The following is a 17049-nucleotide window of genomic DNA, read 5'->3' as shown; positions in this document are numbered from 1 at the left end:
ACATCTTACACATATTGATTGATGTTCCATGTCTCCCCAAAATGTGTAAAAGTAAAGTCATACCCCTACCACCTTGGGCACATGTGGTCAGAACCTCCTGAGTCTGTGTCTTGAGTGCGTTCCTAACCTTGGCAAAGTAAATATTCTGAATTGGTTGAGACCTGTCTCAGGTATTTTGGGTTCACAAATAGAATACAGCAATGAGAATAATGGACTATTTAGACTCTGATTACACATAACACTAATGGATGTTAATAAAATTGAAACCAGACACACAATATATAGTATTTATATAAAGTTCAAAAGTAATCTCGTGTATTAGAAGTCAAGAAGTTACTTTTACTTGAGGGGTTTTGACTGAAAGGTGACACAGAGGATCTTGTGAGCTTCAGGTTATGTTCTGTTTCTTGATTTGGGTGCCATTTACTAGAATGTATTCACCTTGTGAAAATTCATTGAACTGTAACTTATATTTTATATCCTTTTTTGAATATAGTCTTACATCAACAAGAATGTTTACATAGGGCAAGAAAAGCTTATGGGCAGAGATGAGATTACTCAGGAGGTAAAAATTAAGAGGAGAAAAGTGACAGAACCTTGGGGAACAGAAAAACCACACACACATTCCTATTTCCCTCCCCATTTTTCTTAGGACCCTTTCCAGCTTTTTGCCTGAAAGCTTTGCAGAAGGTAAGAATAATGCTAAGGATAAAACTTCTGTTAGAGAGTGGGATTGCTCTTGTAGCACTTCTGCATAGAGGCTGTTTCCAAGGGGACACTTGGACTATATTTATTCTTAGATTTTAAAAAAGTTAAGAGTTGGAGAATGAAGAAGCATGTGATGCAAAAGACTACCTGGAGGCAGGAGATGGTGCAAAATACAGAGCAGCATTTTTTCTAAGCTTTCCTATTGTATTGGAGCACAGTAAATATACTGTAATTATGCCATTGTCTCTCAGTGATATATACTGAAATGATATGCTTTGTGAATTATTTGGTTTGAGAAGGAGGGAAAAATGAAAGGAATTCCATACTGATCATTTCCTGAAAGAGTGCTTTTAGAAATGGGGAAGTGGCCAGGCGGATCGGCTCAAGCCTATAATCCCAGCACTTTGGGAGGCCGAGGTGGGTGGATCATTTGAGGTCAAGAGTTCGAAACCAGCCTGGCCAACATGGTGAAACCCTGCCTCTACTAAAAATACAAAAATTAGCCAGGCGTGGTCATGGGTGCCTATAGTCTCAGATAATTGGGAGGCTGAGATAGGAGAATCGTTTGAACCTGGGAGGCAGAGGTTGCAGTGAGCTGAGATAGCTTCACTGTACTCCAGCCTGGGCAACAGGGTGAAATTGTCTCAAAAAAAAAAAAAAAAAAAAGACATGGGGAAGTATTCCCAATTCAACAGAAGGGTCCATTACTACATACTGTTAACACATAATATTAGAAAAGTGAGTGCCTATTCATTTATACTACCGCATACTTATTTCTGTTTTTCAGAAATGGCGAAAAGTCTTTTGAAGACATCCTCTCTGTCTGGAAGGACAAAATTGCTACATCAAACAGGATTGTCACTTTATAGTACGTCCCATGGATTTTATGAGGAAGAAGTGAAAAAAACACTTCAGCAGTTTCCTGGTGGATCCATTGACCTTCAGAAGGAAGACAATGGCATTGGCATTCTTACCCTGAACAATCCAAGTAAAATGAATGCCTTCTCAGGTATTAGGGATCTTTTTATTCCTAAAGAATGACACTAAATCTAAACTGTTATCACAAGTTTTTTTATCCTTGCTCTGGTGACAGAATGTTTTAAAGTCCTGGTACTCTTGGTAGAACGTGAGAAAAATAACAAAAACAACAACTCTGTAATATGAACCAGAAACATTTTAAGTAACTTTTAATAATTATGGATATTTTAATGTTTTCAGAAAACTCATTAATACAGATATTGATAAAAAGGAAACCTAAATTAATCTTGATTATATTTTCCACTGAAATTCATTAACTGTTTAATAACTTCATTTGTTTTCAGCTAATGCTACTAGGAAACAAGGAGAAAGAGGTTTCAAAGAGTTCCTGAAACTAAAGAGAAAAGCCTGTTAATGAAAAGAATTATTTAGCTTAATTTTTTTCTGTGAATTGAAATAAAATCATTGTTAGTTTTTAACCTTTTAATTCCATGGTTACAGAAGAAACACGGCACTTGTCCAGCTGTGGAATCTTCCCTAACTCTTAGATACTGGTGAATGCCTTCTATTTTCTAGTCAACACTCTTAGCATATAAGAATTTTATATTTAAGAGAACTGAAGATGCAGGACATGTGGTACTTTGTAATTTTTGCTGAAGCTCAAATTTGAACTATACTACCGCTATGTTATGCAAGAGCTAATGAGTAGCCTTGTTGAATACTCACCACTCCTATTTTCAAGTTGATTTTAGTAATCTCTCCTTTTCAGTTATGCACTTCATGATTATAATCTTTAGTAGCATTTGAAATTTGGGGCTCAGAAACTCTCACAAAATTTTCATGTATCTACTTTATATACAGTCGTACTATAGACATAATTCAGTAGTCTGTAAACTCTTTGTAAATTACCAGTGGTGAGTCTTTAAACCCAAGATGACTTTTCTCTCCACTTACCAGAATTCAGAGAGATTTCTCTATACCAGTGCTGACCAATGAAAACATAATGTAAGAAACAAAGGTGAGCCACATGCACAATTTGAAATATTCTAGTAGCCATAGTTTAAAAAAATTAAAAAGTAAAATTAATTTTAACAATTCACTTATAACTCAGTATATCCAAAATATTTTTTAATATGTCACTAATATAAACAATTATGAGGTATTTTTCTTTTTATTTTCATACTAAGTCTCTGAAATCTGGTATTTATTTTATACTTACGTCACATCTCAATTTGGACTAGCCACATATCAAGTGCTCAATACATACAGGTGACTAGTGACTACCTTATTAGACTTTGTAGTTCTGTATGTTCAGTTGATTTAGGGAATAAAAACCAATTTAATATTAGTCCAGGAAAAATAGAAATTGAGAGGTAAAATTTCTCTAGAAGGTTAAATTGGATCAATAGTGATGATTTATTTCTGAAAAGTTACAAATAATTTTTTATTCAATTAGAAACAAATATTATTTTGATGCATAATATATAAAACTAATGCTTTGATTTGGGTAATGGTATTTGGTGGAGTTGGATTGGGAGAGGATGAATGAGCACTCAAGGCCCTTGTTTAAAAATCATTCAGTTAGATACTCTTTAAGGTCTCTTCCATCTTTTGAGGTTTACTTTGCAAAGTTGAAAAGATTAGTTTAACAGTAACTACTGGTATAGATTTTTCTTATTCTTGTGGCCAGCATTTCAGCATCATAGGAAAGGTTTAAAAAAAAAATCAGCACCATAGGAAAGGTTTTAAAACAAAGGCCAGCATTTTTTTTTCTTTTTTTAATTTTATTTATTTTACTTTTTTTGAGATGGAGTCTCACTGTGTCGCCTAGGCTGGAGTGCAGTGGCACGATCTCAGCTCACTGCAAGCTCTGCCTCCCGGGTTCACGCCATTCTCCTGCCTCAGCCTCCAGACTAGCTGGGACTACAGGCGCCTGCCACCACACCCGGCTAGTTTTTTTATATTTTTAGTAGAGACAGGGTTTCACCATGTTAGCCAGGATGGTCTCGATCTCCTGACCTCGTGATCTGCCCGCCTCGGCCTCCCAAAGTGCTGAGATTACAGGCATGAACCACTGCACCCCGCCTGTTTTTTAGAACCTTAAATATTATGAGTGATTAAAGGCCCATATTAACCTATACAGCTTTATTCTTATACTAAAAATGTGGGTTTTTTCTTTCCCTTACTAGACTATGAATCACTTGAAAGCAAAAGAATATTTCTAAAGCATCTAGGACATCCTTGGAAAGGGTTACAGTTTTAAGTGCAGTCATTTGTTGCTTTGTGATGGGGATGTATTCTAAGAAATATGTTAGGTGACTGTCATTGTGTGAACATTGTAGGGTGTACTTACACCTAGAGAGTATAACCTATTACACACCTATACTATATGATACAGCTTGCTGCTCCTAGGCTACAAACCTATTCAGTGTGTTACTTCCTGAATACTATAGGCAACTGTAATACAAACATGTGACTAATGCATTGTACTACATTACAATGGCTATGATGGTTACTAGGTGATAGGAATTTTTTAGCTCTATTTTAATCTTGGAACCACCATGGTATATGTGATACATTGTTGATGCATGACTGTAGGTCATAATTAGCCATAAGAAAGGATAGCTGCATTAGTCATTTGTGAGTTAGTATCATTAATGTAACATTTACTGTGGAGCCACCTCACTCCTGGTTACTTCAGAAAATGGCAAAGAAAATAATAGTTCTTGACATTGTGGGATTTATATTCCAAAGAAGTGTACATAATTTAATGGGGCCATCTTTTGGAACCTTGTGGTACAAATTTTTTGCCAGTTTTAACCCTCTGTTATGATCTTTATACATTGGCTTCTAAAGCATTGACTAGGCAGAGGAAAATAAAACTAGTCATGTTGAAAACCATGAACTTTATGAACTTTTGGAAGATCACCAAAGATAAGCATATCTAAAAGTTATTGATTAGATCTTAAAATGCCAGTCCCAGCTGTTTCTGTGTTAAATTTGTCTATTATAAAGAAGCTCCAATAGAATTTTGGAGTAATATCAAGGTAACAATCTATAAATCATAGAATCAATGATTGGTAGGCCTGTGAAGAACTTCCATCAAATGCCTCAAGCCCCTCAGAGGACTGTTTGTTAACCATGGAACAGGATGGTATTTATTACTCATTTCCTCAACTAACATCCTATTATACTGATTCTGATGTCAGTAGTATAGGAATTGTGCTTTGTTCTGTATACCATATGTCCAATATATCATAAGATCTCATAGTCATGTTATACCCATAAAGCTTTATTGACTGAGACATGTATTGCTGAGAAGTCAGGTCTATGTCTTATCTTTACCCTAAGAAATAATTTTTTCTTATTACCATATCGTTTTCTTATTCTTAGGACAGCATAGTATATTCTTATTCTTCTCCATAATCATATATTTGTGTGATTTCTTAAGATAAATGGAGAGATAGACACATAATAAATTTACACTTACAATGCAGGGCCTGCCATATATACCTCTTCTGTATACTCCATAGTGCCAGTGCAGTAGGCATTTGATAGACATTCAGTAAATATTTATAAAATATAGGACCTAAGAGTATGCTTGACACCTTATGATTTATAAATTATTTCTGTTTTTCCAGTCACCTTCATATGTTTGTGATTTCCCACTCCCATCTCTGGCAGGTGTTATGATGCTACAACTTCTGGAAAAAGTAATTGAATTGGAAAATTGGACAGAGGGGAAAGGCCTCATTGTCCGTGGGGCAAAAAATACTTTCTCTTCAGGATCTGATCTGAATGCTGTGAAATCCCTGGGAACTCCAGAGGCAAGTGTTATATGAATTATGCATTAGATTCTACATGTTTATTAGACATGTATGGCAGATACATTTATATTTTACTAATGTTTATTATGATGACTTTAATAACTTTCAAAGGATTATAGGGATTTTTTGGTTTTTTTTGTATTTGGTAGAATTATAGGAGGAATAATATAACAAGCAAATGATTCTGAGGTTTTACTAGTAGTATATCTGCAAACGGCTCTTGTTAAAAGCTTTGAAATTACTATTATTTCTAGTTTAGCAGAACACTCTCAGTTGTGTTAGATATTTTGGAGGGTGGGATTCTCTCTCTCTCTTGCTGTTAATGTTACTCCAGCCCCCTCAAATGCCCCACTTTGTCTCTTTATTTTTAAGGTGTATTGATTTCTTTTTTTAAAAATATTTTTAATTTTAGAATAATTTTAAATTTACAGGAAAGTTGCAGATGGAATACAGAGTTCCTGTACACCCTGCATCCAGTTTCCCTTTTTATTAACATCTTATATTCCTATGGTACATAGATTTATTGCTACTAATGAACCAATGTAATAGTCTGTTCTCACACTGCTCTAAAGATCTACCTGAGACTGGGTAGTTTATGAAGACATTTCATTGACTTACAGTTCTGCACGCTATACAGGAAGCATGGCTGGGAGGCCTCAGGAAACTTACAATTATGGTGGAAGGCAAAGATGAAGCAAGCACATCTTACCATGGTGGAGCTGGAGGGCGGGGAGAAGTGCCACACACTTTTAAACAACAAGGTCTCATGAGAACTCATTCGCTATCACAAGAACAGCAAGGGGGAAATCCACCCCCATGATCCAGTCACCTCCCACCAGGCCCCTCCTTCATCCTTCAACACTGGGAATTACAATTTGACATGAGATTTGGTTGGGGGACACAGAGTCAAACCATATCAACCAACATTGGTACTTTACTATTAATGAAACCCTACTGTATGATTTCATTTATATATGGAATCTAAAATAGTGAAACTCTGTCTAGCATGGTGGGTCACACCTATAATATGAGTGCATTGGTAGGCTGAGATGGGAGGATTGCTTGAGGCCAGGAGTTCAACACTAGCCTGGACAACATAGCCAGTCCTTGTCTCTACCAAAAAATTTAAAAAATTAGCCAGGTTTGCTGGCACATGCCTGTAGTCCCAGCTACTTGGGAGGCTGAGGCGGGAAGGTTGCTTGAGTCCAGGAGCTTAAGGCTTCATTGAGCCATATTGGTGTCACTGCACTCCAGCCTGGGTGACAGAGTGAGACCCTGTCTCAAAAAAAGAGTGAAACTCAGAGAAGCCAAGACTGGAATGGTGATTATCAGGGGCTTGGTGGTGGGGATGGGCAGGGATTGGTCTTGAGTGTTCTTGTTACACATACACACAAAGTTAATAATAATAATAATAATAATAAAAGGGGTGGGAGGAAACTTTGGGAGGTAGTATATATGTCAGGGCCTTGACGGTGGTGATGGTTTAATGGGTGTATACTTATCCACAAACTCATCAAGTTGTATACATTAAATATGTACAGCTTTTTACCTGTTAGTCATAATTCAACAAAGTGTTAAAAAGAAAAAAGAAACTCCACACTTCATTCATATTTCAGTACTTTTTCTACTGGTATCCCTTTTCTGCTTCAAGATCAAATCTGGGATACCACAGTACCTTTAGCTGTCGTGTTTCAGATTCCTCTTATCTATGATAGTTTCTCAGACTTACCTTGTTTTTCATGACCTTGGCAGTTTTGAAGAGTGCTGGTTAGATATTCTGTAGAATATCCTTCAAATGGAGTTTGTCTGGTGTTTTTCTCATATTAGACTGGGGTTATGGGATTCTGAGAGAAAGACCAGAGGTAAGCTTCTATTTTCATCACATCACATCAAGGGAATATGCTGTTAAGGTGACTTATCACTAATGATGTTAACCTTGGTCACCTGGCGAAGATAGTGTTTGCCTGGTTACTCTATTTTAAATTTACTTTCCATACTCCACTCCTTGGAAGCAAGTCACTAAGTTTAGTCTACACTCAAGGGAGAAGGGAAAATAAATTCCATCTCCTGGAGGGGGGACATATATGTCCATTATTCTTATGTAAGGGAGATTTGGGTCTTCTTATTTATTCACATACTTATTTATTCAGTTATTTATATCAATATGCACTCATGGATATTTATTTTATATGCGTTATTCATTTTGTTGCTCAAATTGTTCCGGCTTTGGCCATTGGAAGCCCAAAGACCAAAGACCCAAAGTCCTGTCTTCCTTTGACACTCCCCTATCCTTTTGTTTTTTGAGTACTCCCTTACTTTCTAGTATTACAAGATACTCCAAGTTAATCTTGTATTTTCCCTGCTCCAATTATATAATCGTTGATTTCTTCAAGGAGTCCTGGTTATGGAAAATGGTAGAGGATGGTGTTAGAAACTAAGATCTAGGTGTTAGGTGTTTCTGTTTTTCAAGTACATTGATATAGCACATTCCTGGGTTAGTCGAGCCTACCTGTGACTATAATAGGATAAAGAAAAGCTCTTAATGCAGAGTGAGAAGTCTTGGGTTTAGACACAGGTCTGCCACTCAACTAAATGAGAAAGTTGCTCAATTTCCTCTTAGCCTTAGCTCCATGGGATATATAAAATCTATCTCACAGGTGTTTTTGAGGATTGAGTTAGCTAATGTATTCTAAAGTGCTTTGTAAACTAGAGAGAGCTACTGTAACATTTTAAATAGGTAATATAAATTAGTAATATTAAGATGATAGATGAAATTCAATATCATCACTTTTCCTTTATCAGTCATATGAAGTCAGTACTTTTGTTATTGTTTATTTGTTTTGCTTTTTAAAGATTAGGGTGCAGTAGTGTGAAGGGCTAAAGAAAATGAAGGACAGGAAGATTAGCAATGAACAAAGGTGGTCATGATTAAAATCAGCAAGAATTTGAATTCCTTTAAGTGGAAGCTTTTTAGCATCTCATGATAAGTTTTACATGAGCTATGTATATAAAGCACCTAGTTCTGGCACATAGTAAAGTTCAAGAAGTAGTAACAACTTTAAAAATATGCTTTTGAATTACCCTGATAGAGTAGAAATACTATTATCTTCCTTTATCAATCCTCCAAGGAACTTGTTTTCATGAATTCAGTGCCCCTTCCCCCTCTACCACATCTTCTAGGAAAAAAAAAAAGAAAAGAAAGGAAGGAAATGAAATTAGAAAGGGAAAAAAGTAAAGTTTTCATGATATTCCACAAGTCTCATACCACTGTATGTAGTATATAATTATTATTTGCACATGTGAGGAAGAATCTTTTGGTTAATCAGAACACTGGCTTTGATAAACTTGGATTTGAAAGCTGGTTTCAATACTTTCTGGCTAAGTGATTGGGCAAGTCACTTAATCTTTCTAAATCTTATTTTCCTAATCTACAAATGAGGAGTATAGTGGATATTTCGCTGAGCTATTGTGAGGATTCAAGATAATATATACAAAGTGCCTACTAGTGCTGTATCTGAAAAAGGTAGATACTATTTTTATTTCAAAGATCTTGAGATTAATAAACATTATCATTAATGAGATGATGCATAATTTATAGCACCCCACTAGACTTAAATTTGTGATGTATCTGAACGGTTATAGCACTAAGCTGGAAATTTGAAAAAACGGATTTTTCCTCCCAAGATCTAATAATTAGCTATGTCACCTGCAAGTCATTTGATTATATGGGTTGAGTATCCCTTATCCAAAATGCTTGGAACTAGAAGTAATTCAGATTTTACATTTTTTCAGATTTTGGAATATTTGCATATATATATATGTATATATATACACACAGTATATGTATATATACATATGTGTGTATATGTATATATATACACACAGTATATGTATATATACATATATGTGTGTATATGTATATATACACATATATGTGTGTATATGTATATATACACATATATGTGTGTATATGTATATATATGTGTGTATATGTATATATACATGTGTGTATGTGTATATATACATATATGTGTGTATATGTATATATACACATGTATGTGTGTATATGTATATATACATGTATGTGTGTGTATATATACATATATGTGTGTATGTATATATACATATATGTGTGTGTATATATATATGTGTGTATGTATATATATACATGTGTGTATATGTGTATATATACGTGTGTGTATATGTATATATACATGTGTGTGTATATGTGTGTGTATATATACACATATATACACATATATACACATATATACACATATATACACATATATATACACATATATATACATATATACACATATATACATATATACACATATATACATATATACACATATATATACATATATACACACATATATATATACATATATACACATATATATACATATATATATACACATATATATACATATATATATACACATATATATATACATATATATAAAAAATGAGATATCCTGGGAATGGAACCCAACTCTAAACAAAAAGTTCACTTATATTTCATATACACCTTAAACACACAGCCTGGAGGTAATTTTATACAGTATTTTCAGTAATTTTGTACGTGAAACAAAGTTTGTGTACATGAGGTCAGGTGTGGAATTTGCCACTTACAGTATCATGTCAGCACTCAAAAAGTTTTAGATTTTGGAGCATTTAGATTTCAGATTTTAGATTTTGGAGTGTTTAGATTTCATATTTTCATAGCTCAACCTATATATATATGTATTTTTCGTCTCTCAAATGGTTGTATCACTGTTCATCTTAGTTCATGAAAGACACTGTTAAATACAGAATGATATAATAGACTGTTGTGGGTTTGATATAAGCTGGTTAGGAAAACATCTCTAAAAAGATGAGTGGTTATTTTACTTTCTTATTTTCTTCTAGTTAGAAGGTTGTTTCTGTCTCTTTAGATCATGTGACCACGATTCTTTTTCTATATATTTAAAGATGAAAGTGGAAACATGCTTATTGTTTTATATATACATCATTGTATATATATATATAGTATATATACATCATTGGTCTGGCATAAGTCATGCAGGAAGACATGGAGAGAGTTTTTATTCCAGCTTCAAATAAGAAATCACTTAGCAAAGTTTATTCTTTCTAGTACCTACATTCTCCAAGTAATCTGCTCTTTTCAATGCCTGAAGTAAATCTTGGTTAACAGCTGAGGAGTAGTATTACTGCAAGTGTTCGTCACTTCTTGCTGTATACGTCTGTCAGTCTCATCAAGGAAATGTGGAATTGTGAATCTGCTTTACAATGAGTATGCCTAGAACTCAGATCAGAATCTTATTTTATTTAAAACATTGATCTTGTTTTATTTTATTGAGACAGAGTCTTGCTCTGTCACCCAGGCTGGAGTGCAGTGGCAGCGATCTCGGCTCACTGCAACCTCCGCCTCCCGGGTTGAAGTGATTCTCCTGCCTCAGCCTCCTAAGTAGCTGGGATTACAGGTGTGGGCCACCATGCCCAGCTAATTTTTGTATTTTTAGTAGAGACAGGGTTTCACCATGTTGGACAGGCTGGTCTCAAACTCCTGACTTCAAATGATCTGCCCTCCTCGGCTTCCCAAAGTGCCAGGCATGAACCACCAGGCCTAGCTACTTTTTTGTTTGTTTATTTTGAGATGGAGTCTGGTTCTGTTGCCCAGGCTGGAGTACAGTGGTGTGATCTTGGCTCACAGCAACCTCCACCTCCTGGGTTCCAGCAATTTTCCTGCCTCAGCCTCCCAAGTAGCTGGGATTACAGACACCCGCCACCACACCTGGCTAATTTTTGTATTTTTAGTAGAGATGAGGTGTCACCATTTTGGCTAGGCTGGTCTTGAACTCCTGACCTCAGGTGATCTACCTGCCTCAGCCTCCCAAAGTGCTAGGATTACAGGCGTGAGCCACTGCACCCGGCCCAACGTCCAGCTATTTAAAGCATTTTATAGGGTAGATGAATTCTTTATTATCCTTTTATGAAATCTCTGAAGTCATAGTATAAGAAATATACATACAACATAAAAGTAAGCACTTTGAATATTTATGGATAATTTTAAGAATTGTAATAATACATATAAAGTATGGGGTGTGTTTATCACATTATCATTTTAAAATTAACAAGAACTAGAAATAGTTTATGTAAAGTTCCTGATATTTCCATGTTTCTTATAAACTATATTCCTATATACTTGAGAAGGAACTATAAATCTGTGTAAAGCTGAAATTTAAAATGGCCTCAGGACTTTTGAGGCTTATACATGTATTATATATGAGTTACAGTTGCAACATATAAATGCATCTACCCCTCATGGCTGAAACATTCTGAAACTTATCATGGCTTTAAGTTGTAAACAGTTTGTCTGTCAGTGAGGCTCTTCTTTATCCAAATACTCTTTGTTGTTACAGATGCATCACTAGCATCTACTTATTTGGTGAATTTGCTTTCTGAGGATGATGAGATAACTGAAATATATGACAATTTTAGCAAGTAGATTATATTCCCTTCTAATAGTAATAAAATGCTTGGAAGTGATTAAATGGCTTTTTTATCATAAAAATATTATTATTTTGATGTTTTTACTACTGTATTTTTTCAGTTTTAAAAAGCTTTTTATTAATGTAAATTACAAAATACAGGTAAAAGCAGAGACTAATATAGTGAAACCCTCATGTACCCATAAGAGCATCAACCCTATCAATATTTTATTATATTTGTTATCTATTATTCCACTTTTTTTTCTTTTAAGTGTAACTGATCCCATAAGAAGTTGATCGCGTCTTGGTATGCTTTGGTTATTGTGCAGGAAAAGAGCTCCAACTGTCCCTATTAGGCAGTTAATTCTTGGTTCAAATGGTAGAGGCCAGGAATCCACTAGGATAACACAAAGATTAACCCTGCTGAAAAGTTATGTATGGGAAAGACAAAGGAATAAAATAGAAAAAAAATATTTAAATATTAAGACTTGGATTTGATGCCACAGATGTCCTGTACGCTATAAGTTTCTTTTCAGAGGGAATAAGTAATCAAAGTGCAGTTATAAGCTTCAGAATATGGAGAAATAAAAACCTGCTTAGTCTGCAATGGATGGGTATAATGCCTCAAGGAAAAGTCTGGCATTTAGAAACCTTTCTGTTCTTAATCTACCTTGAAGATTATATCCTCCTTTGTCCCTTAACTTTCCTTGTTACTTTTCTCCCAATCTATTGTTCCTTAGATCTCTGTTGCTTATATTTCTACAGTGACCCCAAAGTTCTTGTCTAACTTCCTTGTGTTTGCTACTGCTATTGTACCATACCCTAATTAATTTACAGACAAGTGGCCAAGCACGGTAGCTCACATCTGTAATGCCAGCACTTTGGGAGGCCAAGGTGGGCAGATCACCTGAGGTCAGGAGTTCAAGACCAGCCTGGCCAACATGGTGAAACCCGTTTCTACTAAAAATACAAAAATTACTTGGCCATGGTGGCAGGTGCCAGTAATCCCAGCTACTCAGAAGGCTGAGGCAGGAGAATCACTTGAACCCAGGAGGCGGAGGGTGCAGTGAGCCAAGATCACGCCACTGCACTTCAACCTGGGTGACAGAGCAATACTCTAGCAAAAAAAAAAACCTATTTTAATTTTCTCTAAGCCCTTCCATGTATTTTGAGGAAATTAATAAATCCATACAACAAGCACTTAAAGAGGCTTATTTTTGTTTCTAAATAAGATACTTCTACGGGCTGGGCATTTTTCCACTCTAAACATGGCTTAGAGTACATATGATGTTAATCATTCCTTTTGGCATTTTGGTTGAGCATTGTTCTTTTTATCCTTGTTTTACGAGAAGGAGCTAGAGGAGTAGGGTCGGATCTCAAGTATCATCCAGATAGCATGAAAATATCACTGTCCGCAGCAACTTTGAAAACCTTGTTTTAGTACTTCTCAGCTTCCAACTTTTATACATTAGAGCAGGTCTAGCTTTTTACTGGTTCCTCACCCACAGCTTACTCTGTCACAGATACCTCTTACTGGCTTATTTGCTTTTTTCAACCCAGTGAGAGGACAGAGCATTTAACCATTGTGGGCTTAATAACTTTGGGGGACAAATTTAATGAAATCTTTCTCGTCTCTAGGGCATGTTGGCCAGTACTACTTAAACTTGTGTTTTATGATACACTTAAAACCAAAACATACTCATTATCTATTGCCAGTATCGTTAGTAATATCAATAATAATGATAGATAACTTTTATTCTCTTACTATATGTCAGACACTGTTCTAATCTCATTTTGTGCCATAAATTAATCATTACTAGCTCCCTTAATAAAATAGGTACTACTATTAGCGTAATTTGCAGATAAGAGACTGTAGGACAGAGGTTAAGCAGCTTGGGCAAAGTCAGACTAATTAGAAAGTGCTAGAGCCCAGATTCAAACGTAGGCAGATTGGCTTTAGAAACTGCTCCTAACCATTTACTTCATACTGCTTCTAATAGACATTTTTAGTGTGCCTTTTGTCTTTTCAATGAAAATTATAATAGTACACAGGCTAATAATTTGCTTCACCTTTATTTCTACCAATTCTAGATACTTCATTGGAATTTTAAGTAATCTAAATGTAGCAAGAGCAAATATGCATATTAAAATTACTTGATATAGGTAATAGAACAGGTTTTATTGAAAAGGTTTTTAGCAGAGAATAAACCAGTTTACTTTGAAAGCTTTTTAGCTCCTTGTGCCTGTGTTAATTTTCTCATCACTTTGTGAGATACACTGATCTTCCTGATAACAGCTCTGGATTAGGAAATTTCTTCCACATTGGCTTTTACTTTTTCTTGACTGCATTTGTTTTATAAATCAACATAGTTCTCCAATTCATCTAATTTTTTTAAGTTCAACAAACACTATGTGCAAAACATTTTACTAGCGTCTGAGGAGGGAGAAGGCATACTATCACCATCAAAGGACTTACTGTCTAGACCTAGCAAATGCCACCTTCCCTTCTCCTCTCTAAAGCCTGTCTAACTACCCCCATCCCAACTGAAATGAATAATTTCTTCTTTGACACTCTTCTCAGTTTGTTGAAGCACTTTGTATAATACTTGTGCTTTGATAGTTGTATTTCTGTATCTTTGGCAAAATTATTGAGAACTTCTTATGTTCTCTAGTCCCCATCTTCTAGAGATGATGTGTCTGATAATGCATCTAAACACATATTCATACAACGCAATTTATAAGTACTATAATTAAGGCATAAAAATAAAAATACTGTGGAAACACAAAAGAGAAAATTGTTATTGTGAGATTTAGAAAATCTTGATGGAAAAATATTATATGATCTGGGCATTCCTTGAAATAGGTAGAGAGAAGGACAGCCTATTACAATTAGTAGGGATGATAAAAGCAAAGACACAGGAGCCGCAATAAGTGTAAGGTGTTAGAGGGATGGCAAATAGTTTGTGTGGTGAAATTAGGATGCTTGGATGAGGGATATGGTAATCAATAAAGTTGATAAGATAGTTTGGGATCAAGTGGTCTTGCCAAGAAATTTAGGTTCTATTCTATAAGACATCATCATCCTACAGGAAGGTTTATCAGGTGGCAGGATGGAAGATTATATTTAAGAGGAAAAAGAAATTAAATACAGAAATCAGCTAGGAAGCAAAGCTGTTGTCTCCGGCCATACCACCCTGAATGCACCCCATCTTGCCAGTCTCGGAAGTTAATCAGTGTTGGGTCTGATTAGTCCTTGGGTGGGAGAAAGCAAAGCCATCTTACTGTACTAATCAAGGCTTGAGTAACACAGGTATGAACTAATGCAGCAGCAGCAAAAATATAAAAGAAGGTATTGATATTTGAAATATTTCTAAGAAAGATCCGAGGGGAAGTACTTGGTAACTAAATGAGTGTGGGAGAATTGTGAAATGGGAAAGTCAAACATAGTACCAAAAATCTGAGCCTTATTGGCTGCTAGCTCAGAACTCTTACACTAACTTTTTCCACTAACACAGAACTCTTATGCAGTCTTTTATAGAGTTTCTAGGTATATTTTCATCTTTCTAAACATGCTTTAAGTCAAATAGTACAATTTTTTTTTAAATTTCTCATTTCTTATGAATGAGGAAACTGAATTACATAGTCATGACTTGCTCAATTTCATGTTATTAAGTGGCAGCACTAGGATTCAAACTCAGTTCTTTTACTTTCAGTTGGTTTTGCCGTGCTGAGTTTGAGGTGCTATCAGAATGTGAAAATGTCTAGTAGATTTTAGCACTTTATAGGGAAGTAGATGAGACTTCCAAAAAAAGAAATTATAAATAAAGAAGAGAGAAAATAATGAATTGGATTTTTGAAACTGCATGGATTTAGGGGATTAGCTGGATAAGAAGAGCCAAGGAAGAAGACTGGAAAAGAACAAACAAAGAAATAAGAGAACCCGGAGTGTAAAATGTTGCTAGAAAGTGAGAGCGAATATGAGAATGAAGAAACTGATTAAAGAAAGGTACTACGTGTTATGGAGAGGGAAAAGATGAATATGGAAAAGTCATTTAATTTGACAAGTAGGAGATTATTAAAAGCTTTTGAGGAGAGATTTTGGGATAAAGCAGAGGGCCAGATTACACTGGATTGAAGAAAGTATGTGAGCTAAAAAAAAGACAAGGCAATAAGTTTGGACTACTCTTAGGAAATTTGTTTATGAAAATTATAAGTTGTGGCAATACCAAGATAAAGCCTTAGAAATTTTTTAAAAATCAAAGCTTAACATAACTTTTCCCTTCTTTCCCTTTTTCTTTTATATGTTTACCATCTTAAGGATACCAGATGGGTATATCTTAAGCCTTTCCCCTGTCATTACCGTGAGTAGAACTCCATAGTGATCTAGGGTATGTGATCTGTCTCTTATCCCTACATCTTTGCTAATACCTCATGCAAAGCTGAGCTCAAGGAGCCCTAGGATATCAACAGAGTCAAATACAGCATTATTTGCATTTCAGACAACATCAGAGAGTTTTAAATGGAAACATCATTGTTTAAAAAAGACATATTTTTGGCTTCATTACTTTCTAAAAACTTAATTAAAAAAATCTAATGTAATATATTTGCATTATACCTTTGTGTTTCTGCTTATTTTTATTTAAAGGATGGAATGGCCGTATGCATGTTCATGCAAAACACCTTAACAAGATTTATGAGGTAATGCATCCTTCTTTTTAAAATATGATTTCTAAAAGACCAAAAATAGCTTTTTACTATTCCATTATTTGTACTAGTTAAGAAATAATAGCTAATTTTCAAATTACATCTATTCTAATGATGCACTATTTTTTTGTGCCATAGAGGATAATCATTTAATTACATGTTAATGAAGTATATACATATGTATTTTAAAAATAAGAGAAATGAAAGATAAAAAGAATTTAAGACATAACCCCTAAAGAGTTTATATAACTAGCTGTATTTAGGAATAGATACTGGGAAAGTTAAATACTGGTATTAGAGCAGAATAATAAAGACACTGATCAAGACATGACACA

At 34.9% G+C, this 17049-nt stretch overlaps 1 protein-coding gene across 3 annotated transcripts in view; it reads left to right on the top strand.

The window, feature by feature from the left end:
* Positions 1-17049, top strand: part of ECHDC1 (ethylmalonyl-CoA decarboxylase 1) — a 58876-nt gene that overhangs the window by 14484 nt on the left and 27343 nt on the right. For 2 of the 3 annotated variants that reach the window (NM_001133414.1, XM_009242221.4), the window contains 3 exon segments: positions 1496-1717; positions 5371-5513; positions 16656-16708. In NM_001133414.1, the coding sequence (NP_001126886.1) occupies positions 1498-1717; positions 5371-5513; positions 16656-16708 (416 nt within the window). In that variant the 5' untranslated portion in view covers positions 1496-1497. 3 annotated transcript variants of the gene reach the window in all.

Source organism: Pongo abelii, chromosome 5 (assembly GCF_028885655.2).
Source record: "Pongo abelii isolate AG06213 chromosome 5, NHGRI_mPonAbe1-v2.0_pri, whole genome shotgun sequence".
Lineage (NCBI taxonomy): Eukaryota > Metazoa > Chordata > Mammalia > Primates > Hominidae > Pongo > Pongo abelii.
Note: the sequence above shows the minus strand (reverse complement) of the source record. Positions and strands in the feature narration are given on the sequence as shown.